General features: G+C 45.0%; 1 protein-coding gene across 3 annotated transcripts in view; it reads right to left on the reverse strand.

Moving 5' to 3' along the window:
- LOC129868183 (protein Jade-1-like) overlaps positions 1–27,921 on the reverse strand; it is a 240,879-nt gene that overhangs the window by 22,699 nt on the left and 190,259 nt on the right. For all 3 annotated transcript variants that reach the window (XM_055941925.1, XM_055941924.1, XM_055941926.1), the window contains 2 exons: positions 27,057–27,174; positions 10,510–10,641 (listed from right to left, as the gene is read on the reverse strand). In XM_055941925.1, coding sequence (XP_055797900.1) covers positions 10,510–10,641; positions 27,057–27,174 — 250 coding nt within the window. The remainder of the gene's footprint in view (positions 1–10,509; positions 10,642–27,056; positions 27,175–27,921) is intronic.

The raw sequence follows: 27,921 nt of genomic DNA on the forward strand, positions 1-27,921 counted from the left end.
GTCTACTGTACCTGACTCCCTCTAGTCTACTGTACCTGATTCACTCCAGTCTACTGTACCTGATTCACTCCAGTCTACTGTACCTGATTCACTCCAGTCTACTATACCTGATTCACTCTATTGTACCTGATTCACTCTACTGTAACCAATTCACTCTACTGTAACCAATTCACTCTAGTCTACTGTACCCGATTCCTCTAGGCTACTGTACCCGATTCACTCCAGTCTACTGTACCTGATTCCTCTAGTCTACTGTACCTGATTCACTATTTTACTGTGCCTGATTCACTCTACTGTACCCAATTCACTCTAGTCTACTGTACCATATTCACTATTCTACTGTACCTGATTCACTCTACTGTACCCAATTCACTCTAGTCTACTGTACCATATTCCCTCTAGTCTACTGTACCTGATTCACTCCAGTCTACTGTACCTGATTCACTCCAGTCTACTGTACCTGATTCACTCTAGTCTACTGTACCATATTCACTATTCTACAGTACCTGATTCCCTCTAGTCTACTGTACCTGATTCACTCTAGTCTACTGTACCTCTAGACTGTTTCAAGGACAGCTTTTTTTCCATCTACGTAACATTGCAAAAATCTGAAATTTTCTGTCCAAAAATTATGCAGAAAAATTAATCCATGCATTTGTTACTTCTAGGTTAGACTACTGCAATGCTCTACTTTCCGGCTACCCGGATAAAGCACTAAATAAACTTCAGTTAGTGCTAAATACGGCTGCTAGAATCCTGACTAGAACCAAGAAATTTGATCATATTACTCCAGTGCTAGCTTCCCTACACTGGCTTCCTGTTAAGGCAAGGGCTGATTTTAAGGTTTTACTGTTAACCTATAAAGCGTTACATGGGCTTGCTCCTACCTATCTTTCCGAGTTGGTCCTGCCGTACATACCTACACGTACGCTACGGTCACAAGACGCAGGCCTCCTAATTGTCCCTAGAATTTCTAAGCAAACAGCTGGCGGCAGGGCTTTCTCCTATAGATCTCCATTTTTATGGAACGGTCTGCCTACCCATGTGAGAGACGCAGACTCGGTCTCAACCTTTAAGTCTTTACTGAAGACTTATCTCTTCAGTAGGTCATATGATTGAGTGTAGTCTGGCCCAGGAGTGTGAAGGTGAACGGAAAGGCTCTGGAGCAACGAACCGCCCTTGCTGTCTCTGCCTGGCCGGTTCCCCTCTCTCCACTGGGATTCTCTGCCTCTAACCCTATTACAGGGGCTGAGTCACTGGCTTACTGGTGCTCTTTCATGCCGTCCCTGGGAGGGGTGCGTCACTTGAGTGGGTTGAGTTACTGACGTGATCTTCTTGTCTGGGTTGGCGCCCCCCCTTGATTTGTGCTGTGGTGGAGATCTTTGTGGGTTATACTCGACCTTGTCTCAAGATTGTAAGTTGGTGGTTGAAGATATCCCTCTAGTGGTGCGGGGGCTGTGCTTTGGCAAAGTGGGTGGGGTTATATCCTTCCTGTTTGGCCCTGTCCGGGGGTATCATCGGATGGGGTCACAGTGTCCCCTGACCCCTCCTGTCTCAGCCTCCAGTATTTAAGCTGCAGTAGTTTATGTGTCGGGGGGCTAGGGTCAGTTGGTTATATTTGTAGTACTTCTCCTATCTTATCCATTGTCCTGTTTGAATTTAAGTATGCTCTCTCTAATTCTCTCCTTCTCTCTTTCTTTCTCTCTCTCGGAGAACCTGAGCCCTAGGACCATACGTCAGGACTACCGGGCATGATGACTCCTTGCTGTCCCCAGTCCACCTGGCCTTGCTGCTGTTCCAGTTTCAACTGTTCTGCCTGCGGTTATGGAACCCCTACCTGTCCCAGACCTGCTGCTTTCAACTCTTAATGATCGGCTATGAAAAGCCAACTGACATTTATTCCTGATTATTATTTGACCATGCTTGTCATTTATGAACATTTTGAAAATGTTGGCTCTCTCTAATTCTCTCCTTCTCTCTTTCTTTCTCTCTCTCGGAGGACCTGAGCCCTAGGACCATACGTCAGGACTACCGGGCATGATGACTCCTTGCTGTCCCCAGTTCACCTGGCCTTGCTGCTGTTCCAGTTTCAACTGTTCTGCCTGCGGTTATGGAACCCCTACCTGTCCCAGACCTGCTGTTTTCAACTCTTAATGATCGGCTATGAAAAGCCAACTGACATTTATTCCTGATTATTATTTGACCATGCTTGTCACTTATGAACATTTTGAACATGTTCTGTTATAATCTCCACCCGGCACAGCCAGAAGAGGACTGGCCACCCCTCATAGCCTGGTTCCTCTCTAGGTTTCTTCCTAGGTTTTGGCCTTTCTAGGGAGTTTTTCTTAGCCACCGTGCTTCTACACCTGCATTGCTTGCTGTTTGGGGTTTTAGGCTGGGTTTCTGTACAGCACTTCGAGATATTAGCTGATGTACGAAGGGCTATATAAAATAAACTTGATTTGATTTGATGATACCTGATTCACTCTATTGTACCTGATTCACTCTACTGTACCCAATTCACTCTAGTCTACTGTACCATATTCACTATTCTACTGTACCTGATTCCCTCTAGTCTACTGTACCTGATTCCTCTAGTCTACTGTACCTGATTCACTATTCTACTGTACCTGATTCACTCTAGTCTACCCTAGCCAATTCACTCTAGTCTACTGTACCTGATTCACTATTCTACTGTACCTGATTCCCTCTAGTCTACTGTACATGATTCCCTCTAGTCTACTGTACCTGATTCCCTCTAGTCTACTGTCTCTGATTCACTCTAGTCTACTGTACCTGATTCACTCTATTGTACCTGATTCACTCTATTGTACCTGATTCACTCTAGTCTACTGTACCTGATTCACTCCAGTCTACTGTACCTGATTCCTCTAGTCTACTGTACCTGATTCACTCTATTGTACCTGATTCACTCTACTGTACCCAATTCAATCTAGTCTACTGTACCTGATTCACTCTACTGTACCCAATTCAATCTAGTCTACTGTACACGATTCCTCTAGTCTACTGTACCCGATTCACTTCAGTCTACTGTACCTGATTCACTATTCTACTGTACATGATTCACTCTACTGTACCCAATTTACTCTAGTCTACTGTACCATATTCACTATTCTACTGTACCTGATTCACTAGTCTACTGTACCCGATTCACTCTACTGTACCCAATTCACTCTAGTCTACTGTACCATATTCACTAGTCTACTGTACCCGATTCACCCTACTGTACCCGATTCACTCTAGTCTACTGTACCTGACTCCCTCTAGTCTACTGTACCTGATTCACTCTACTGTACCCAATTCACTCTAGTCTACTGTAACCGATTCCTCTAGTCTACTGTACCTGATTCACTCCAGCCTACTGTACTTGATTCACTCCAGTCTACTGTACCTGATTCACTCCAGCCTACTGTACTTGATTCACTCCAGTCTACTGTACCTGATTCACTCCAGTCTACTGTACCTGATTCACTCCAGTCTACTGTACCCAATTCCTCTAGTCTACTGTACCTGATTCAATCTATTGTACCTGATTCCCTCTACTGTACCTGATTCCCTCTAGTCTACTGTACCATGTTCACTATTCACTGTACCTGATTCCCTCTAGTCTACTGTACCTGATTCACTCCAGTCTACTGTACCTGATTCACTCTATTGTAACTGATTCACTCTACTGTACCCAATTCACTCTAATCTACTGTACCTGATTCCTCTAGTCTACTGTACCTGATTCACTCCAGTCTACTGTACCTGATTCACTCCAGTCTACTGTACCTGATTCACTCCAGTCTACTGTACCTGATTCACTCCAGTCTACTGTACCCGATTCACTCTACTGTACCCAATTCACTCCAGTCTACTGTACATGATTCCTCTAGTCTACTGTCCCTGATTCACTATTCTACTGTACCTGATTCCCTCTATTGTACCTGATTCACCCTAGTCTACTGTACCCGATTCACTCTAGTCTACTGTACCTGATTCACTCTATTGTACCTGATTCACTCCAGCCTACTGTACTTGATTCACTCCAGTCTACTGTACCTGATTCACTCCAGTCTACTGTACCTGATTCACTCCAGTCTACTGTACCCAATTCCTCTAGTCTACTGTACCTGATTCAATCTATTGTACCTGATTCCCTCTACTGTACCTGATTCCCTCTAGTCTACTGTACCATGTTCACTATTCACTGTACCTGATTCCCTCTAGTCTACTGTACCTGATTCACTCCAGTCTACTGTACCTGATTCACTCTATTGTAACTGATTCACTCTACTGTACCCAATTCACTCTAATCTACTGTACCTGATTCCTCTAGTCTACTGTACCTGATTCACTCCAGTCTACTGTACCTGATTCACTCCAGTCTACTGTACCTGATTCACTCCAGTCTACTGTACCTGATTCACTCCAGTCTACTGTACCCGATTCACTCTACTGTACCCAATTCACTCCAGTCTACTGTACATGATTCCTCTAGTCTACTGTCCCTGATTCACTATTCTACTGTACCTGATTCCCTCTATTGTACCTGATTCACCCTAGTCTACTGTACCCGATTCACTCTAGTCTACTGTACCTGATTCACTCTATTGTACCTGATTCACCCTAGTCTACTGTACCCAATTCACTCTAGTCTACTGTACCTGATTCACTCAAGTCTGCTGTACCTGATTCACTCAAGTCTACTGCACCTGATTCCTCATAATGACATTGACTAGACAAAGAGGTGTCAGGGGGTCACACCAACACAACCTTCAACATTCCTGATCGACCCATCCCCTGTTAGATCCTCCTGTTACCCCACTACCTAAGGCTACAGCAGACGCATGAACACTGATTCAACCGCATATGACCTACATCATTGTCTGTTTTTGTTCGTCAAAAGTACAACTCAAGACAACTACTGTCAGACGAGTTGCATACATAAAAATAAGGACTATCTGTCCCAAATGGCACAGTATTGCGCTAAATAGGGAATAGGGTGCCATCTAACACCTGTCCAATCCCTCTATTGTTCCCTCTCCTCTAGCCAGTCACGTGTCCCTCCTCCCCCCTCTAGTCCCTAGAGCCCTGTGCCCAACAGGCCAGGAAGAGCTGCTGTGATGGCGTCATCAACATCCCCAGGCCAGCAGTTTCCATGACGCAGCAACAGCACCAGCACCTCTGCTGGAGACAGGAGACCGGAGGAGAAGGTGTGGAGGGTTGAAGAGGGGATGAGAGGAGGGGAAGAGAGGTGCAATAGAGGGAAGAGAGTTGGAACAGAGAAAATGAAGGAGGGAGAGGGGGAACAGAGAGAATGGAGGGAGGGAAGAGAGGGGGGAACAGAGAGGAGGGAGGGAGGGAGGGAGAACAGAGAGAAGGGAGGACCAGGCTAAGCTAGGCTAGGTAGAACCAGGGAGGGAGGAAGGATAAGCTAGGCTAGGTAGAACCAGGGAGTGTGGAAGGCTAAGCTAAGCTAGGTAGGGCCAGGGAGGGAAGAAGGCTAAGCTAAGCTAGGTAGGGCCAGGGAGCGTGGAATGCTAAGCTAAGCTAGGTAGGGCCAGGAATGCGCTGGCTGGAGCAGAGCCAGACTTGTGTTTGTGCAGGCCCCGCTACAGTCTACCGATTGTTTTCAGGTGCTAACCGTCACCCTGACAACCCCACATACGCACAGAGCAAGAGAAAGGGGGGGGGGGGGGGGGGTGAGCAGTGAGTTCCAGAGAGAGAGAGAGAGCTCTGTAAACTCGACACCTGAAAAAACACAAATTAAGTGTTAGAATGATCCCCAAAGTATCAGTCTGGGGATAGAGCTCAATATCAACACCCAGAAGGTCCTTAAATCGATTCCACAACGTAACACTCAGAGGGACTCTACAGTCCTCTGTCTGCCATCCTGGGTGACCTTTAGTGATGGGGAGGAAAAATTGCTGCAGTTACATAACGGGATATATATATTTTTTTAGATATATCATATAATTTTGAAAATATTGCAATATTATTTTTGCACTAGTTGGCTGTACCTGCAGCAAAACTTTTCCTTCATAGTTTGTTCTCCATCTTCTTTTTAAATAGGGAGCCAATTTGTTTTCAGCACTTTTAATTCCATGACTAATAAAAACTCGTTTTCTCCTGTCTCTCTCTTGTCCCTCTGCAGCAGACATATTGTTAGCAATATGTTAGGAACATCAAATTGGAATAAAATCACAGTATCAAATCGCAGTACATATAAAATCATGAGAATTGCAATACATATCATAACGACACCTAAATATCGTGATAATATCGTATCGTGAGGTCCCTGGCAATTCTTAGCCCTAGTGGACAGATGCCAGTCTGTGTCTGGTTCCCAAATTGCAACCTAAATTCTATCCAGGCGGTGTGGTCAGTGGTGTATTTTGGGGTTAATCATTTCTGTTTCTTATGTAAATACTTTTTTATGCATGCTTATGGTATTATAAGACATTCACTTTTCGCACATTGATAATGTTTGTTTATTTCGTTGCTATGGTCACCGGCGGGTGTTGCCCTTGTGTGAACGCACTAGCAACTTTGACTAGAGGGACAAGTGGGTACTCGGCAAATATCCACTCAGCCCATCCCTCTGTGTATGCAAAGTGTTTAACTCCCTCCCTGGCGATATCTGATCTGGCATCGCAAGGAATCAACTGGTATCGCTAAATTACAGCATATCACTCCAACCGACAGGAGAGAGACAACAGTGTCTGGGAAGAAGAATAGAAGATAGAATATCTGTAGTACTCCATCATTCATTTCTGTTGAGAAACAACACACACAAGACACAGCCACAATGAGTGCAGCGTCCCTGGATCAATTTGGGGTTAAGTGTGTCAAGGTAAACTTGTGTATGTCAACCTGTTCCTACACGGTACAGCAACATCTGTCTGTCATCAGGAGTCTAATCAAACCAAAACTCCTTCTGCTGCTCTACCGGCCCATCCTCATCACTACTCATCTATTGAAGTATCTGCTACCGCAACCTGCTGACAGTCTAAAACCACAATTAACTATTAAGGATCACCAACACGACATCTAAACCGATTGGACTCGCTGCTCCAAAACTCTCCCTTCTGAATAAACGCACTATCCAGTGCAAAACCTGCCACATGATCTCCAGCCCAGACTCACTCCACCACTGCTTCAGGAGGAGTTTCATCCCAGGGGCTGCGGCTATTATGAACATTCCATGTACTGTAGCCACCTCCTGGTGGGGTACTATTTATGGCTGACTGTTTCCTGCTGTGTTTTCTAAATATTTTGTGTATGCGAGCTGTGGCAAGATTTTCCTCTTGTGGGACAATAAACCTGATTCTGATCTACACAGACACATAAACACACACCGTCCTCTGTCATGGAAACATGGTTGTCTGGTGTCTGACTGATGGTTGATGACCAACCTACTGTAAGTGACCTTACTGTCTATCGTCATGGTGTTACAGATGTGTCCTGTGCTACAGGTGGACCCAAGTCTGAAGGCTGAAGTATGAGTTTGCAGTACAGAAGTTCTGTACGGCACTGCGCTTCTACTGTATCAAGAATAGGTTCCCCAATATGTACAGTGGGGAGAACAAGTATTTGATACACTGCCGATTTGGCAGGTTTTCCTACTTACAAAGCATGTAGAGGTCTGTAATTTTTATCATAAGTACACTTCAACTGTGAGAGACGGAATCTAAAACAAAAATCCTGAAAATCACATTGTATGATTTTTAAGTAATTCATTTGCATTTTATTGCATGACATAAGTATTTGATCACCTACCAACCAGTAAGAATTCCGGCTCTCACAGACCTGTTAGTTTTTCTTTAAGAAGCCCTCCTGTTCTCCACTCATTACCTGTATTAACTGCACCTGTTTGAACTCGTTACCTGTATAAAAGACACCTGTCCACACACTCAATCAAACAGACTCCAACCTCTCCACAATGGCCAAGACCAGAGAGCTGTGTAAGGACATCAGGGATAAAATTGTAGACCTGCACAAGGCTGGGATGGGCTACAGGACAATAGGCAAGCAGCTTGGTGAGAAGGCAACAACTGTTGGCACAATTATTAGAAAATTGAAGAAGTTCAAGATGACGGTCAATCACCCTCGGTCTGGGGCTCCATGCAAGATCTCACCTCGTGGGGCATCAATGATCATGAGGAGGGTGAGGGATCAGCCCAGAACTACACGGCAGGACCTGGTCAATGACCTGAAGAGAGCTGGGACCACAGTCTCAAAGAAAACCATTAGTAACACACTACGTCGCCATGGATTAAAATCCTGCAGCGCACACAAGGTCCCCCTGCTCAAGCCAGCGCATGTCCAGGCCCGTCTGAAGTTTGCCAATGACCATCTGGATGATCTAGAGGAGGAATGGGAGAAGGTCATGTGGTCTGATGAGACAGAAAATAGAGCTTTTTGGTCTAAACTCCACTCGCCGTGTTTGGAGGAAGAAGAAGGATGAGTACAACCCCAAGAACACCATCCCAACCGTGAAGCATGGAGGTGGAAACATCATTCTTTGGGGATGCTTTTCTGCAAAGGGGACAGGACGACTGCACCGTATTGAGGGGAGGATGGATGGGGCCATGTATTGCAAGATCTTGGCCAACAACCTCCTTCCCTCAGTAAGAGCATTGAAGATGGGTCGTGGCTGGGTCTTCCAGCATGACAACGACCCGAAACACACAACCAGGGCAACTAAGGAGTGGCTCCGTAAGAAGAATCTCAAGGTCCTGGAGTGGCCTAGCCAGTCTCCAGACCTGAACCCAATAGAAAATGTCTGGAGGGAGCTGAAAGTCCGTATTGCCCAACGACAACCCCGAAACCTGAAGGATCTGGAGAAGGTCTGTATGGAGGAATGGGCCAAAATCCCTGCTGCAGTGTGTGCAAACCTGGTCAAGAACTACAGGAAACATATGATCTCTGTAATTGCAAACAAAGGTTTCTGTAGCAAATATTAAGTTCTGCTTTTCTGATGTATCAAATACTTATGTCATGCAATAAAATGCAAATTAATTACTTAAAAATGATACAATGTGATTTTCTGGATTTTTGTTTTAGATTCCGTCTCTCACAGTTGAAGTGTACCTATGATAAAAATTACAGACCTCTACATGCTTTGTAAGTAGGAAAACCTGCCAAATCGGCAGTGTATCAAATACTTGTTCTCCCCACTGTATCAATAGTAGGTTTTCTTATGCAAGTCCTTTGCTAGGTCCACCTGTGTACTGGTTTTGGAGTGTTTAACTTAGTGAAAGGCTAAAAGTAAAGTACATGGATCAGAATTGGGAAGCCCTGGACCTATGGTAGCTCTTAGAGATATAAAGCGTCTTCGTAGAGGATTCAGACACCTTGACTTTTTCCACATTTTGTTACGTTTCTATAAAACTGATTAAATAGTTTTTTCCTTCAACAATCTACACACATTATCCGATAATGACAAAGCAAAAACAGTTTTAAAAAAAGAAAAGAAAATGGAAATATCACATTTACATAAGTATTCAGACCCTTTAATGAGAACTTTGAAGCACCTTTGGGAGCGATTACAGCCTCAAGTCTTCTTGAGTATGACGCTGCAAGCTTGGCATACCTGTTTTGGGGTAGTTTCTCCCATTCTTCTCTGCAGATCCCCTCAAGCTCAGTCAGGTTGGATGTGGAGCGCTGCTACACAGCTATTTTCAGGTCTCTCCAGAGATGTTTGATCGGGCTCTGGCTGGGTCACTCAAGGATATTCAGAGACTTGTCCCGAAGCCACTTATGCATTGTCCTGGCTGTGTGCTAAGGGTCGTTGTCCTGTTGGAAGGTGAACCTTCGCCCTAGTCTGAGGTCCTAAGCGCACTGTCGCAGGTTTTCATCAAGGATCTCTCTGTACTTTGCTCCATTCATCTTTGCCTCGATCCTGACTAGTCTCCCAGCCCCTGCCGCTGAAAAACATCCTCACAGCATGATGCTGCCACCACCATGCTTTACCATAGGGATGGTCCTCCAGACGTGATGCTTGGCATTCAGGACAAAGAGTTAAATCTTGGTTTTATCAGACCAGAGAATCTTGTTTCTCATGGTCTGAGAGTCTTTAGGTGCCTTTTGGCAAACTCCAAGCGGGCTGTCATGTGCCTTTTACTGAGGAGTGGCTTCCGTCTGGCCTCTCTACCATAAAGGCCTGCTTGGTGGAGTGCTGCAGAGATGGTTGTCTGGAAGGTTCTCCCATCTCCACAGAGGAACTCTAGAGCTCTGTCAGAGTGACCATCGGCTTCTTGGTCACCTCCCTGACCAAGGCACTTCTCCCACGATTGCTCAGTCTGGACGGACAGCCAGATCTAGGAAGAGTCTTGGTGGTTCCAAACTTCTTCCATTTAAGAACGATGGAGGCCACTGTGTACTTGGGGACCTTCAATCGGGGGCGAGTGTGGGTGTTACATAAGTCAATAACTCACCTGGAAACTCACACTACATACAAACACAGACACCCCCCTCCCCCTTGTGGTGTGTCAGACTTACCTAGCTGTTTCAGGAGGGAGCCATTCTCACACTGCCACCTCTCATTCTTCTTCTCTGGACTGCTTTTCCGCCGCTCCTTCCCTCTCTCCTTCACCCCGTTCTGCTTTCCCTTCTGCCCCTTCATGGTTTTCTCTGCAGAGGAAATAGAGCAACATTACAGTGCAGCCATGCATGATGTTAGAGAGAGGCAAGAGCAGGCCTCTCCAAGGATATATTGTAGCGGGGGACTTTAATAAAGGATATCGGAGGAAAGCGCTCCCGAAGTTCTATCAACACATCTCCTGTGCTACACACGAAGAGAACACACTTGACTATTGCTACAAGGCCTACACCCGCCCACCTTTCCTTAAACCAGAACACGCGTCCATCCTGTTTCTTCCCGCCTATAGGCAGAAACTTAACCAAGAAGCACCAGTGGTAAGGACTGTTCAACATTGGTCTGACCAATCGGAATTCATGCTTCAAGACTGTTTTGATCACGTGGACTGGGAAATGTTCAGGCTTGCCTCTGGGAATAGTATCGACGTATACACTGACTCAGTGACTGGGTTCATCAGGAAGTGTATAGAGGATGTTGTTACCACTGTGACGAATACAACTTATCCAAACCAAAAACCATGGATAGATGGCAGCATTCACGCAAAACTGAAAGGGTGAACCACCGCATTTAACCACGGCAAGGTGACTGGGAACATGGGCGAGTGTATACTGGTTGAGCACCGGTATACACTAACATTACCAAGTGCGCTATTGTTCAGTTGTTGCCCTATCGGAGTTACACAGTAATAGCGTCACTGCTATTAGCTTCACAACATACTACGGAATGCCGTTTGGGTCTTTGCGTGTCAAAGAAGATACACTATACACTACAAATAACACTATTTGACGAGTTAAATAAGCTTTTAAATTGACACATCAAATAACACAGTTCTATTATAGAATATTGTGCAAGCCAAGCGCCACCACTACTATCAGTAGCTGTACAAAAAAGTCTGCAAACAAGCAAACACCGGCCACGAACGATGTGTTTACAATACCGCTTTGGTAATAAAGCATTATTTGTTCGACTGCAACTTCTGGGGTAGCTAGCTAGCTAGCTTTAGCTTGGTACCTAGCCAGCACCAATACAACCAGCCTGAAAACAATGACGAGTAGAAACTGCCGTCAGATTCACTATTCTTAGCAATGATTTAGGAATCCTTGTGAGTAAGTATTAGCTAGGTAGCCAGTTGTTGTTTGCCTATTGAAATTGAACTTCAGTTCATGAAACGAAATAGCTAGCCAGCTACTTAACCCTGTTGCCCAAAGCTAACGTTATAAGCCAGCTAGCTTCACCTGGCTAGTGAAGCTTGACCTGACCGGGTTATGTGTTGTGAAGCTAGCCACAATAAGGATTAGGCACAACATTGGAATTTGCGGTTTGCCTCCAAAATAATAGTACCTCTTTGAAAGGGATGCAGAAGGTTACAATTGGTGGAATCATGACATATTTAGACTAGATAATGTTAAACCAGGTTGGAATGTGAAGCAATGAAAAGGGGTATCAGTCTACTCAGTGACACCCACAGAACACAACTGTGAAGAATTAACACAAATACTAGCGTTGTGGCTCTTATCGTGGGACTGTTACTGTGTGAAATCACCTCCCCAGTCAGCCTATTGTGTGTATTAGCATTCATATTGCACTGTACAGCTTCACCTAAGGATTGTGGATCAATGAAATGGGGTAACAGTCTACTCAATACCCAATATATTTTTTCCCAACGTCCTCGTCAGAGTTATCAGATTCCAAAACATCCACGCAGTATTGTTTTTCCTCTGGAATGGTGTTCAATACACATAGGTTGACAATAAATGTGGTTCAATTCACAGCTGTTTCAGAGTCCCGCAATAAGAGCTACGATGGTAATGTTCTCTGGATGTCACTGAGTAGACTGATACCCCATGTCATTGATCAACAATCCATAGGTAAGGCTGTACAGTGAAAAAAGTATGCCCCCAATGCAATTCTAAAGTATAATAAATAAAGTGTGATTTCAACAGGTCAAATTAACAAATTATTGTCTTTTGTTGATTTTAAATAACAACATTCCAAACTCGTTTATTCAATTATGGCATAATTCTACTATCTGTATTCATTTGCATCACTGTCAATGACATACTTTTATTTTGAAGGCTAACCGGAAAGTCCACTATAGTGGCTAATCCTTATTGTGGCTAGCTTCACATAGATGGGTTGACCACCATTAATCAAATAAGAGCTGTCTGATAAATTAGGGTTATTTTAGATGCTACTGAAACAGACAATGTCGATTTTCCTATGTTTTTGGGGAAGAACATTGTTTGCATCCATGAGCTAGACAACTTTACCAGCTCTCATAGCATACGTATCGATGAATCGTTGACATATGAAAAACGAGTGAGAATGTAATCAATGTGTAATAACTATGTAAAAAATGTATGAACGTGTTAAATTATTATGTGACGTGCAGTCATATTGGTCAACAAGCTTATTTGACAAGACAATTAGTGTTATTTGACGTGTATCTTTTTTGACATCCAAAGACACAAACGGCGTTCCATAGAAATCCTGGTTGAGAATGAAACAACTGAACAAATGAACAGCACAGCAAGTAAGTGAAAGAAATAGGTTTTGATTATGTTTACTGGTAATGGGGACATACGTAAATGCCAACAAAATAACTTTTTGGTCAGTGTGGTGTGTGTGTGTGTAACCTTTATTTACCTGGGCAAGTCAGTTAAGAACAAATTCTTATTTACTATGACGGCATACCCTGGCCAAACCCGGACGACGCTGGGCCAATTGTGCGCCGCCCTTTGGGACTCCCAATCACGGCCGGATGTGATACAGCCTGGATTCGAACCAGGGACTGTAGTGACGCCTCTTGCACTGAGATGCAGTGCCTTAGACCGCTGCGTCCATGTGTGTGTGTTAACTATTTAACTGTACTAGAATGATTAAAAGGCCTCTAAAATTTTAAATATCGGTTATTGGTGTAAGGAAAATATTGGATATCAGTATCGGCCAAAAATGTCATATCGGTGCATCACTACTCAGTGTATATACTGCATTCAAGTCATGGCTCATCCTACAGTGCATTCAGAAAGTATTCAGACCCCTTGACTTTTTGCAAATTTTGTTACGTTACAGCCTCATTCTAAAATTGCTGGGGGAAAAAATGTCATTCTCATCAATCTCTACACACAATACCCCATAATGACAAAGTGAAACAGGTTGAGAATATTTTGCACATTTATTTTGCACACCAAGACTATTCCTATATCTGGCTGTCCGGCCAAACTGAGCAATCGTGGGAGAAGTGACTTGGTCAGGGAGGTGACCAAGAAGTCGACGGTCACTCTGACAGAGCTCTAGAGTTCCTCTGTGGAGATGGAAGAACCTTCCAGACAACCATCTCTGCAGCACTCCACCAAGCAGGCCTTTACGGTAGAGAGGCCAGACGGAAGCCACTCCTCAGTAAAAGGCACATGACAGCTCGCTTGGAGTTTGCCAAAAGACACCTGAAGATCTCAGACCATAACAAAACAAGATTCTCTGGTCTGATAAAACCAAGACGGCGGTCTTTGGCATGAATGCCAAGCGTCACGTCTGGAGGAAACCTGCCAACATCCCTACGGTGAAACATGGTGGTGGTAGCATCATGCTGTGGGAATGTTTTTTAGTGGCAGGGACTGGGAGACTAGTCAGGATCGAGGGAGAAATGAATGGAGCAAAGTAGAGAGATCCTTGATGAAAACCTGTGACAGTGCGCTTAGGACCTCAGACTGGGGCGAAGGTTCACCTTCCAACAGGACAATGACCCTAAGCACAAGGCCAAGACCACGCAGGAGTGGCTTCGGGACAAGTCTCTGAATGTCCTTGAGTGGCCCAGCCAGAGGCCGGACTTGAACCCGATTGAACATCTCTGGACAGACTTGAAAATAGCTGTGCAGCGACGCTCCCCATCCAACCTGACAGAGCTTGAGAGGATCTGCAGAGAAGAATGGGGGAAACTCCCCAAATACAGGTGTGCCAAGCTTATAGCGTCATACCTAAGACTTGAGGCTGTAATCGCTCCCAAAGGTGCTTCAACAAAGTACTGAGTAAAGGGTCTGAATATTTATGTAAATGTATTATCAGTTTTATTTTTATTTTATACATTTGCAAAATTTTCTAAAAAACATTTTTTTCTTTGTCATTATGGGGTATTGTATGTAGATTGATGAGGGAAAAAAAGATTTAATTAATTTTAGAATACGTCTGTAACTTAACAAAATGTGTAAAAATGTCAAGGGGTCTGAATACTTTCCGAACGCACTGTATACTGTGTTTTTAAAAATTGTATTTTCAACATAGCTCATGCTAATATTTTTACAACTGTACATTGTATTGTAGTTACATTGTTATACACACCGTATATTTATTTATATACTCGATTCTTGACGTACGCATACACTATATATACAAATTAGTGGATTTGGCTATTTCAGCCACACCCGTTGCTTACAGGTGTATCAAATCAAGCACACAGGGCCTCCCGAGTGGCGCAGCGGTCTAAGGCTAGCTGCGTTACTACAGATACTGGTGCGATACCGGGCTGTGTCACAGCCGGCTGCGACCGGGAGACCCATGAGGCGACATTGTCCTGGATAGGGGAAGGTTTGCCCGGCAGGGATGTCTTGTCACATCGCGCTCTCGCGACTCCTGTGGCGGGCCTGGTGAATGCACGCTGACACGGTCGCCAGGTGTACTGTGTTTCCTCCAACACATTGGTGCGTCTGGCTTCCGGGTTAAGCGTGCATTGTGTCAAGAAGCAGTGCGGCTTCGCTGGGTTGTGTTTCGGAGGACGCACGGCTCTCGACCTTCACCTCTCCCGGGAGTTGCAGCGATGGGACAAGACTGTAACTACCAATTGGACAAACATTGGCAGTAGAATGGCCTTTCCAACAAATGAGTCGGTCAAATTTCTGCCCTGCTAGAGCTGCCCCGGTCAACCATAAATGCTGTTATTGTGAAGTGGAAAGATCTAGGAGCAACTGTACTTCAAATCTATGATACTCCCCCACTTAACATACTGCTTGACTAGTTGGGCCCAAGCTTGCTGTACAACATTAAAACCTATTCAGTCTGTCTACAAACAGGCTCTCAAAGTGCTTGATAGGAAGCCCAATAGCCATCATCACTGTTACAGCCTCAGAAAGCATGAGCTCCTGAGTTGGGAAAATCTTGTGCAATACATCGACGCATGTCTTGTATTCAAGATCCTAAATGGCCTGGCTCCCCCCCCACTCAGTATTTTTGTTAAACAGAAAACCCAAACATATGGCAGCAGATCCACAAGGTCTGCCATGAGAGGTGACTGTATAGTTCCCTTAAGGAAAAGCACCTTTAGTAAATCCGCTTTCTCTGTGAGAGCTTCCCATGTCTGGATTACACTGCCATCAGACACACATAACTGCACCACATATCACACTTTCACAAAATGCATGAAGACATGGCTAAAGGTCAATCAGATTTGTGAACATAATCCCTAACTGTGTATTGCCGCTTTCCATGTTGTCTGTTGTCTGTAGCTTGTGAGGTGTGGAAACACTTTGTTGCTTTTATGAATTATGTCTTAGTGCTTTTTGTTCTATATTGCTCTGTCTGTATGCTATGTCTTGCTTGTCCTATGTTGCTCTGTCTGTATGCTATGTCTTGCTTGTCCTATGTTGCTCTGCGTGTGCTCACTGTTCAATGATTGTTTAAATTGTAATTGTTTTTAATAACCTGCCCAGGGACTGCGGTTGAAAATTAGCCGGCTGGCTAAAACCGGCACCTTTACTGAAACGTTGATTAATGTGCACTGTCCCTGTAAACATAAAATAAACTCAAACAGCGGCTCAGCCGCGAAGTGGTAGATCACACAAGCTCACAGAACGGGACCACAGAGTGCTAAAGTGCGTAGAAATAGTCTGTCCTCGGTTGCAACACTCACTACCGAGTTCCAAACTGACTCTGGAGGCAACGCCAGCACAAGAACTGTTCGCCGTGAGCTTCATGAAATGGGTTTCCATGGCCGAACAGCCGCACACAAGCCTAAGATCACCATGCGAAATGCCAAGCGTCAGCTGGATTGGTGTAAAGCTTGCCGTCATTGGACTCTGGAGCAGTGCAAACGCACAGAGAGATGAATCACCATCTGGCAGTCCGATGGACGAATCTGGGTTTGGCAGATGCCAGGAGAATGCTACCTTCCTGAATGCATGGTACCAACTGTAAAGTTTGGTGGAGGAAGTTTCCCTTAGTTCCAGTGAAGGGAAATCTTAATGCGGCAGCATATAATGACTTTCTAGACAATTCTGTGCTTCCAACTTTGTGGAAACAGTTTGGGGAAGGCCCTTTCCTGTTTCAGCATGACAATGCCCCTGTGCACAAAGCGAGGTCCACACAGAAATGGTTTGTTGAGATCGGTGTGAAATAACTTGACTGTCCTACACAGAGTCCTGACCTCAACCACATCGAACACCTTTGGAATGAATTGGAACGCCGACTGCGAGCCAGATATGCCACCAATGCTCCTTATAGGACACATCATGGCACTCTATACTCCTCTGTAAACTGGTCATCACTGTATACCCGTCACAACACCCACTGGTTGATGCTTATTTATAAAACCCTCTTAGGCCTCACTCCCCCTTATCTGAGATACCTACTGCAGCCCTCCACATAAAACACCTGTTCTGACAGTCACATTCTGTTAAAGATCCCCAAAGCACACACATCCCTGGGTCGCTCGTCTTTTCAGTTCGCTGCAGCTAGCGACTGGAACGAGCTGCAACAAACACTCAAACTGGACAGTTTTATCTCAATCTCTTCATTCAAAGACTCAATCATGGACACTCTTACTGACAGTTGTGGCTGCTTTGCGTGATTTATTGTTGTCGCTACCTTCTTGCCCTTGGTGCTGTTGTCTGTACCCAATAATGTTTGTACCATGTTTTGTGCTGCTGCTATGTTGTGTTGCTACCATCTTGTTGTCATGTTTTGTTGCTAACATGCTGTGTTGTCATGTGTTGCTGCCATGCTATGTTGTTGTCTAGGTCTCTCTTGTCATGATGTGTCTTTTACTCTCTATATATATATATATATATATATATATTTATTTTTTAATCCTAGCCCCCGTCACTGCAGGAGGCCTTTTGGTTGGCCATTATTGTATATAAGAATTTGTTCTTAACTGACTTTCCTAGTTAAATAAGGGTTAAATAAAATACATCTGCTAAACTGTGTACGTGACCAGTACAATTTGATTTGATATTTTCTCTCATGTTAGAGGGTAGATCAACTCCAATTGTTTTACTGACTGGCTGTCCCCTTGGGGACATACTGTCTGCATACCACATGGCACCCTATTCCTTATATAGTGCAGGGCTGCAGCCAAAAGTAGTGCACTATATAGGAAATAGGGTGCCATTTGGAACCCAGATGTTTTGCGCAGCAGTTAAATAGAGTTACATAAAGTATACATAGTCAAATACTGAGTAGGATACATTGCAGTCAATGTTTGATTTCATTATTGTAAACTACATTGGGTGGTCATTCACATCCTCATGTGTGGAAAACATTCAGAAGACATTATAAATATAAACCTGGTAGTTTGGGTCCTAGATGCTATGTATAATCAGACTATATACCACGGGTATGATGCAAAAATACTTGTTTACTGTTCTATTTATGTTGGTAACCAGTTTATAATAGCAGTAAGGCACCTGGGGGTTCGTGTTATATGGCGAATATACCAAGGGCTGTATCCAGGCACGCCGCTTCACGCTGTGCATAAGAACAGGTCTTAGTCGTGGTATATTGGCCAATAACACACACCCCCCCCCCCCCCCCCCCCAGGCCTTATTGGTTAATTAGTCTCCTGAGCCACCTGAACCCAGAATGGCTTCTATTACCCCACTAGCAGGACTAATGGTTTTGATGATAGAAACATCCCATAACCTGGCAGAACAAACTGAGTAACATCCCACAACCTGACAGACCAAAATGAGAAACATCCCATAACCTGACAGACCAAAATGAGAAACATCCCATAACCTGACAAAACAAAATGAGAAACATCCCATACCCTGACAGAACAAAATGAGAAACATCCCATAACCTGACAGAACAAAATGAGAAACATCCCATAACCTGACAGACCAAAATGAGAAACATCCCATAACCTGACCGTCCAAAATGAGAAACATCCCATAAACTGACATACCAAAATGAGAAACATCCCATAACCTGACCAACCAAAATGAGAAACATCCCATAACCTGACCGACCAAAATGAGAAACATCCCATAACCTGACCGTCCAAAATGAGAAACATCCCATAACCTGACAGACCAAAATGAGTAAAATCCCATAACCTGACAGAACAAACTGACAAACCGTCCTCACTTAACAGAACCAGTCCTACCACCGCAAGGGGAAAGGAAGTGTGTGTGTGGTTTCCCTGGTGGGCAGGTTGAGTAAACCCAATAAATCCCTCACAGTCAACAACTTCAATATGTAACCTTTCGGTTACAAGTCCAACGCTCTAACCACTAGGCTACCTGCCATCCATGGAGGCCCTTATTGTTGGGGGACATGATTTACCACGCTCCCGCTGCTTAGTGGAGCGGGCGGCGTGCACGCCAGGCTTCCTCTCATGTTGGTTATAATAGAGGCTGAAGTGTGGGGGCACTGGGGTGTACTGTACTGTGTGGAGCTACCACTGGCCTCCTTCCCTCACACTTCCCCTAACATGGAGGAGCAGGACATGCATGAGAGGACCTGAGTGGTACCTCACTGTGTCCTCCCGGTGGGTTGTGTTTCACACTGAGGCTACCCATGGTGTGTGTATACCCGTCTGTCCATGTTGTTTTAAAAATCTGTTGTGTGGGTGTGTGCCTGAACACAGTGTCGGTAAGTGTTTGTGTGTGACTGTGAATAGGATAGAGTATATATTAATGAGTGATACGTTGGCTATTTGTGTGAAACTCATCCTCTCTGCAACAGTCCAACTTGGAGAGACATTTTAAAATATTGTTGTCAGTTCAGTTGCATTTCTCTCTCTCTCTCTCCTTCCTTTTCTCTGCTCTCTCTTTCTGTCACTTCTTCCTTTTCTCTGCTCTCTCTTTCTGTCATTTCTTCCTTTCCTCTGCTCTCTCTGTCACTGCTTCACTACTCTCTCTCTGTCACTTCTCCTTCTCTGATCTCTCTGTCACTTCTCCTTCTCTACTCTCTCTGTAACTTCTCTGCTCTCTCTTTCACTGCTTCTCTGCTCTCTCTGTCTCTCACTTCTCTGCTCTCTCTGTCACTTCTTCTCTACTCTCTCTGTAACTTCTCTGCTCTCTCTTTCTGTCACTTCTCTCTCTCACTTCTCTGCTCTCTCTGTCACTTCTTCTCTACTCTCTCTGTAACTTCTCTGCTCTCTCTCTCTCTCACTTCTCTGCTCTCTCTCTCTCTCACTTCTCTGCTCTCTCTCTCTCTCACTTCTCTGCTCTCTCTCTCTCTCTCACTACTCTTCTCTCTCTCTCTTCTCTGCTCTCTCTCTTCTCTGCTCTCTCACTCACTTCTTCTCTGCTCTCTCACTTCTCCTTCTCTGCTCTCTTCAATATGATTGCCTCGTTAGGTTCGCAAAGGGATTCGTCTTTTCGAAGTGTGTGATTCATTTCCTCTCTTCCTGGGCTTGCTCAGCTGCGGTATGTGTGTGTGTGATGCACAGTGTCCCACTTCTTACCTGCGCTCGTTAGCGTGAAACCACAGAGCCTTTTTCTTTCACACTTCCTCTCTTTCTTTCACACTTCCTCTCACGCTCCCTCAGCCCCAGAGTTCCCTCTCGACACACACACAGAGAGATACACGATCAGATATCCCAAACACAAGCCACCATCAACTGCAGTGTAGGGTTGTGGTTGAGAGAAACAGACACAGGATGTACAAGTACATTACCTTCTCACTACATTGATACATACAGAATTACACTGCTGTGGCTTCCTTCCTGTGATAACCTGAACAAGGGTGAGCTCAGGACAGCAGTATGTGGCCCTGTTCTAGTACTTTCAAAACGCACCCTTCTTCCGATCTTCCTTGTCCAATATCTTAAACATGTATCCTTTCCTCCTTGATGTAATAGGTAATGGAATGGACCATTCGTAATGGATTAGTGAAAATGTCAGGGTTCCATTCCATTCCCATATGACTACAAGGAAGGAAGGAGGGAAGGATGCATGTGTAAAGTATTGGGTCTGTAGAGGCAGATGGGCATGGCCCTCCCTGATTTGCAATGCCTACAGGGACAGCCGCTCTTCAACTATGGCTGTGTTCAGCCCTAAAAGCATGTGACTCACTCAAGTGGCTTACTCTAAGGACGAGACAGACAGATACAGAGCAGTATTTTTTCACTGTGGGAGCTGAGACTCAGACATGGCCTGCGTCCTATATTAGCATCCTATTCCCTACATAGTGCACTTATTTTGACTGGGGGGGGGGGGGGGGGTCTACATGACTAGCGCTGTGGCGGTCACGAAATTTCGTCAGCCGGTGATTGTCAAGCAAATAACTGTCGGTCTCACGGTAATTGACCGTTAATCAACATAAACACATTCAGTATCTCCTGGCTTCCACACACTGATGCAGACCTCTGGAACATCTACATTTTAAAAAGTCTAAGAAATGCATATAATAAAGCTTACACCTTCACAATAAATCCATTCTTTATTTTAGACAGGTATAAAGAAACGTGATATGATTTTTTTGTGTGTCTATTTCAGAAGAACAGAATAGCATACTCTGAGTTGTCCTTATGTTAGGTCCTGATCTGGCTATGCCATGTCTGTGGGCTACACGAGTACATTTAGCAGACAGGATTTGCTTAGAATTCCGTGGCATTATCTTACACTATTTTATAGTATGAAGAGTACAATTGAACATAGCTGAATAAAATAGAAAGGATATTTTCTCCAAACTATTTGAGGGAGTGTGCACATGCGGCTATTCTGTGTTGAGCTGTTAACAAAGAAATAGGTTCTCCTATATGCTTAATTTAGAGTTATTAATGTAACTTAGTTGTTCTACAAATGTTGGGCTACATGTTTTGATTTTTAACACATTGTAAGGCTGTATTATGAGACTCTAATGATGATTTGAAAAAAGTTCTGCTTTGTTTTTTTGCGCAGGCTGTACACACTTCGACAGTCTCTCATTCACAATTTGAGAAGCACTTGATAATGCCTCGAATTTCCCGGCGGCATCCCCTTTGTGTGGACATAATGCACCCTAAAAAAATCCATGTCTTTTGGAACCCTCCTCCCTAAATACTGCCCGCTCCGAAGCACCTCATCTCACTCACATGGCTCTCCATCACGTGATCAGGTCTTTCTCACAGGCTACAAGTGAAGACAGACACATCGGGGACGCAACTGCGCGCGTCCATATCCAATTCTGAGGTGCATATTGAAGATATTGGAACAACTGTCCACGTTAACTTTTTGTCTGCCAACATGATGAGTAGGCCTAACGAACAGCAAAAAAAAAATGGCCTACGTCAATCTACTATCCCCAGTAGTACAAAAGTCAACCTATTCTATTCTGTGCAATAAATAAATATTCCAAACATAGTCTGGGACAGTTGTGGGATGCAGTAGATCCTAAATTAATACAACCACTAGCATTCCCCCAAAATATTACGCAATGAGGCTGACGCAACAGATCAGAACGTTTAGCTTAAAATGTTTTTTATTTTATTTTTATATAACCTTTATTTAACCAGGTAGGCTAGTTGAGAACAAGTTCGTATTTGAAACTGCGACCTGGCCAAGATAAAGCAAAGCAGTTCGACACATACAACATCACAGAGTTACACATGGAATAAACAAACATACAGTCAATAATACAGTAGAAAAAAGTCTATATACAGTGTGTGCAAATGAGGTAGGATAAGGGAGGTAAGGCAATAAATAGGCCATGGTGGCGAAGTAATTACAAAATAGCAATTAAACACTGGAATGGTAGATGTGCAGAAGATGAATGTGCAAGTAGAGATACTGGGGTGCAAAGGAGCAAGATAAATAAATAAATACAGTATGGGGATGCGGTAGTTGGATGAGCTATGTACAGGTGCAGTGATCTGTGAGCTGCTCTGACAGCTGGTGCTTAACGCTAGTGACGGAGATAAGTCTCCAGCTTCAGTGATTTTTGCAGTTCTTTTCAGTCATTGGCAGCAGGGAACTGGAAGGAAAGGCGGCCAAAGGAAGAATTGGCTTTGGGGGTGACCAGTGAGATATACCTGCTGGAGCGCGTGCTACGGGTGGGTGCTGCTATGGTGACCAGTGAGCTGAAATAAGGCGGGGCTTTACCTAGCAGAGACTTGTATTATCGGCCATCACTCTGTTTTCTCCCTCAATTGCATAGCCTATAGAAATGTAGAGCAACATGATCTCATGGACTCTCATGAAGTGTTTGATGTGATTTTCGATTGCATTTGCATTGATGTCAGAGTAATTAGAGAGACAATAGAGCCCTGAGTACAGGCCATTAGCGACTGACTGTTAGCAAGTTTGTTAGGCTACTAATGACCATCAGCGGCATCAGAGCTTGGAGAAGCCTACAGTAATTATCGTGACTAAATGGTAATTCATTTGACTGCCTTCATGACTCATGTCCGCTGGTGTGCCATGAATATGGTCACCGCAACAGCTCTGTCCTAGCCGTGTCAGAATCCTGGTTTAGGAAGGCCAACAAAAATTCTGAGATTTCCATCCCCAACTATAACATTTTCCGTCAAGATAGAACTGCCAAAGGGGGCGGAGTTGCAATCTACTGCAGAGATAGCCTGCAGAGTTCTGTCATACTATCCAGGTCTGTGCCCAAACAGTTAAAAGTATAGCTTCTACTTTTAAAAATCCACCTTTCCAGAAATAAGTCTCTCACTGTTGCCGCTTGTTATAGACCCCTCAGCCTCCAGCTGTGCCCTGGATACCATATGTGAATTGATTGCCCCCCATCTATCTTCACAGTCTTTGTACTGTTAGGTGACCTAAACTGGAATATGCTTAACACCCCGGCTGTCCTACAATCTAAACTGGATGCACTCAATCTCACACAAATTATCAAGGAACCTACCAGGTACAACCCAAAATACGTAAACATGGGCACCCTCATAGATATCATCCTGACCAACTTGCCCTCTAAATACACTTCTGCTATCTTCAACCAGGATCTCAGAGATCCCTGCCTCATTGCCTGCGTCCGTGATGGGTCCGCGGTCATACGACCACCCCTCATCACTGTCAAACGCTCTCTGAAACACTTCAGCGAGCAGACCTTTCTAATCGACCTGGCCCTGGTATCCTGTCAGTAGAGGATACGTGGTTGCTCTTTAAAAGTGCTTTCCTCACCATCTTAAATAAGCATGCCCCGTTCAAAAAATGTAGAACTAAGAACAGATATAACCCTTGATTCTCTCCAGACTTGACTGCCCTTGACCAGCACAAAAACATCCTGTGGCGTACTGCATTAGCATCGAATAGCCCCCGCGATATGCAACTTTTCAGGGAAGCCAGGAACCAATATACACAGTCAGTTAGGAAAGCAAAGGCTAGCTTTTTCAAACATCCTGTAGCACTAATTCCAAAAAGTTTTGGGACACTGTAAAGTCCATGGAGAACAAGAGCACCTCCTCCCAGCTGCCCACTACACTGAGGCTAGGAAACACTGTCACCACCGATAAATCTTCTACGGCTGGCCATGCTTTCCACCTGGCTACCCCTACCCCAGCCAACAGCTCTGCACCCTCCTCAGCAACTTGTCCAAGCCCCTCCCCGCTTCTCCTTCACCCAAAGCCAGATAGTTGATGTTCTGAAAAAGCTGAAGATTCTGGACCTCTACAAATCAGCTGGGCTAGACAATCTGGACCCTCTCTTTCTAAAATTATCCACCGCAATTGTTGCAACCCCTATTACTAGCCTGTTCAACCTCTCTTTCGTATCGTCTGAGATCCCCAAAGATTGGAAAGCTGCCGCGGTCATCCCTCTCTTCAAAGGGGGAGACACTCTGGACCCAAACTGTAACAGACCTATATCCATCCTGCTCTGCCATTCTAAAGTCTTCGAAAGCCAAGTTAACAAACAGATCACTGACCATTTCGAATCCCACCGTACCTTCTCCACTATGCAATTTGGTTTCCGAGCTGGTCATGGGTGCACCTCAGCCACGCTCAAGGTCCTAAACGATATCTTAACCTCCATCGATAAAAGACAGTACTGTGCAGCCGTCTTCATCAACCTGGCCAAGGCTTTCGACTCTATGGGGGTGCCACAGGGTTCAATTCTCGGGCCAACTCTTTCCTCTATATACATCAATGATGTCGCTCTTGCTGCTGATGATTCTCTGATCCACCTCTACGCAGACGACACCATTCTGTACACATCTGGCCCTTCTTTGGACACTGTGTTAACAAACCTCTAAAGAGCTTCAATGCCATACAACACTCCTGGCCCTCGCTACATATTTGACGCCAAACCCACTGGCTCCAGGTCATCTATAAGTCTTTGCTAGGTAAAGCCCCGCCTTATCTCAGCTCACTGGTCACCATAGCAACACCCTCCAGCAGGTATATTTCACTGGTCATCCCCAAAGCCAACACCTATTTTAGCCACCTCTCCTTCCAGTTCGCTGCTGCCAATGACTGGAACGAATTGCAAAAATCCCTGAAGCTGGAGACTTATATCTCCCTCACTAACTTTAAGCATCAGCTGTCAGAGCAGCTTACCGATCACTGCATCTGTATACAGCCCATCTGTAAATAGCCCACGCAACTTCCTCATCCCCATATTGTTTTTTTGCTCTTTTGCACCCTGGTATCTCTACTTACACATCATCATCTGCACATCTAGCACTCCAGTGTTAATGCTAAATTGTAATTACTTCGCCACTATGGCCTATTTATTGCCTTACCTCCCTAATCTTACTACATCTACATCTACTACATTGACTGTACGTTTGTTTATCCCATGTGAAACTCTGTGTTGTTGTTTTTGTCGCACTGCTTTGCTTTATCTTGGCGAGGTCACAGTTGTAAATGAGAACTTGTTCTCAACTGGCCTAACTGGTTAATAAAAAATACAAAAAATACATGACAAGCAAACTGATGCTTTTTGTGAGCAGCAGTAAAGCTCGCAGCAGTAAAGAAAGTGAGTTCTGAGAAGAAGATGGCTGTGTGTTTATGAGAGCCAGGCCCCAGCAGAGAAAGAGAAGGAGAGACCGAGAGAGGGGGATGGGGATAGATATATAGAGAGAGTGGGGGGATGGAGAGAGAGAGAGAAAGTGGGTGAGATAGAGAGAGAGCGAAAAAGCAATTGATAGAGAAGGAAAGAGAAAGACGAAGAGAGAGAAGTAGGGAGAAATAAAGGGATGAGAGAGAAGTCATCCAGGCATTATGATACTGACAGCCTCATCTATCTCCATCTGAGGGTGCAGACAGAGGACCTGTCTCCGTCCAAAACTGCACCTTAATCCCTTTATCGTGCACTGCTTTTGACCAGGGCCCATAGGGAATAGGGTGTCATTTGCGACGCATCCCCTGAAGCAGTGTTCTGTCACGGGGCTGTCTGTGTGTTTCGGCCCCTCATTTCCATGTGTGAATAGCTATGGCTGCATAGAGCCGGGCTGCCAACACAGGCCCCTGATAGCAGTGAAAAGTGCCGAGTCAGGAGGTCTTAATACACAGCGGCGGGCTTTCGGGGCTCTGGAATGATGAACATTGCAAATTAGTACCGGCCTGGGAGACTCACACAACTCCCCGGGCCAACACACCGACACACACAAGTGCACACACACACACACACACAACCGCCCATACACACACCCTTCCTTTTCCACACAAACACAGGACCCACTCCAACACACACCTGAACCAACATAGCCTACTCCTCTTTCAAATGTTATGCACATAAATCCCCCCCCCACACACACACATACTCTAGTTCCTCCCTCCAGAGAGCCCTAGCTAGATATTCTGAATCAGACTGGCTCATTTCCCATTCCTGCTGACAGACACATAGGGGAAGTCCTCGTACTCTCTAGCCTAAGCCCTTGACTTCAGCCAGTGTAATGGAGTGTAAGGACTGTCAGGCCTGTGAGTGTGTTTACTGTGGGTCCAGTACTGGGGACAGACTGAGGACATGGACTACTATGACGACAGTACCACTCACATGACCGGTTCGGCTGTACTGAGGTCAGGGAGCTTACTATCTGTATGTCTGAAATGCCACCCTTTCTCTGTGGTGCCCTGGTCAAAAGTAGCGCACTAGAAAAGGAAGGATAGAGATAGTCTACATTCTAGTCTTAAAGGGTACCTTCCTGTAGACCCGGAGCAGGACAGAATAGGGTGCTGTGTGTGTGTGTGTGTGTGTGTGTGTGTGTGTGTGTGTGTGTGTGTGTGTGTGTGTGTGTGTGTGTGTGTGTGTGTGTGTGTGTGTGTGTGTGTGTGTGTGTGTATGCCACTCACCTCCAGCTAGGTCCTCCTCCAGCAGCTGGATCTGCAGGTGGAAGATCTTCTCCTGGAGGTCACACAGAGAAGTCTTCATCTTCTCCCGCCGCGTCACCATGTAGCACAGGTTCCTCACCTGACATACAGAGGAACACACACAGTCCTCTGAACCATTATAATAACCAGGCTGGATCTATAGCAGAGAGAAATGCCCCATTAAAACCACCCAGCTTCCCTCCCTCCCACTCTCTCTGTATTCAGCCTCAGCCTCCCAAAGGGTTAGGGCTAGAGGTGCAACTAGACTGCAGCCAGGCGTAGGAGCTCCAGTCTGCAAGCCCAGACTCCTAGCTAGCCTAATTATCTTAGCAGCAGCATTCCCAAGCCCCCCCCCCTCCCCACACACACACTGTCAAATCACTTTCATATGTTTTCATGTGTGTTTTGGGGGCTCTGGTTTGGCAGTGGGACAAAATATGGTTGGTAGAGGAGCAGTGTGTGTGTGTGTGTGTGTGTGTGTGTGTGTGTGTGTGCGTGTTGTGGAGAGTTGGAGCGACTAGCTTCCTCCCAGGGAGCTCTCTGCCTGTCTGGGCCATAGCCAATCCACTGTGAGTAGTTACCAGTAAACCAGGCAGGGGCTGGCTCACAGCCAGGGACAGGATACACACACGTCTGAGTGCCCCCAGTGTGTCCTGTGTGAAAGCACATCTGTGTGAGAGCGTGTTTTTCCTCCCCAGTATATCTCAGTGGACATCTTTATTAATGTTCCTGAGAGTGTGTGACTAATGATTAGTCATAGTGATGATGGGAAGAGGGGCTGGGGGGAGAGAGAGACACAGACAGACAGAGGAGAGGAGTCTGCGTGCATGTGTGTGGCGGGCAGACA

Source organism: Salvelinus fontinalis, chromosome 13, assembly GCF_029448725.1.
Source record: "Salvelinus fontinalis isolate EN_2023a chromosome 13, ASM2944872v1, whole genome shotgun sequence".
NCBI lineage: Eukaryota > Metazoa > Chordata > Actinopteri > Salmoniformes > Salmonidae > Salvelinus > Salvelinus fontinalis.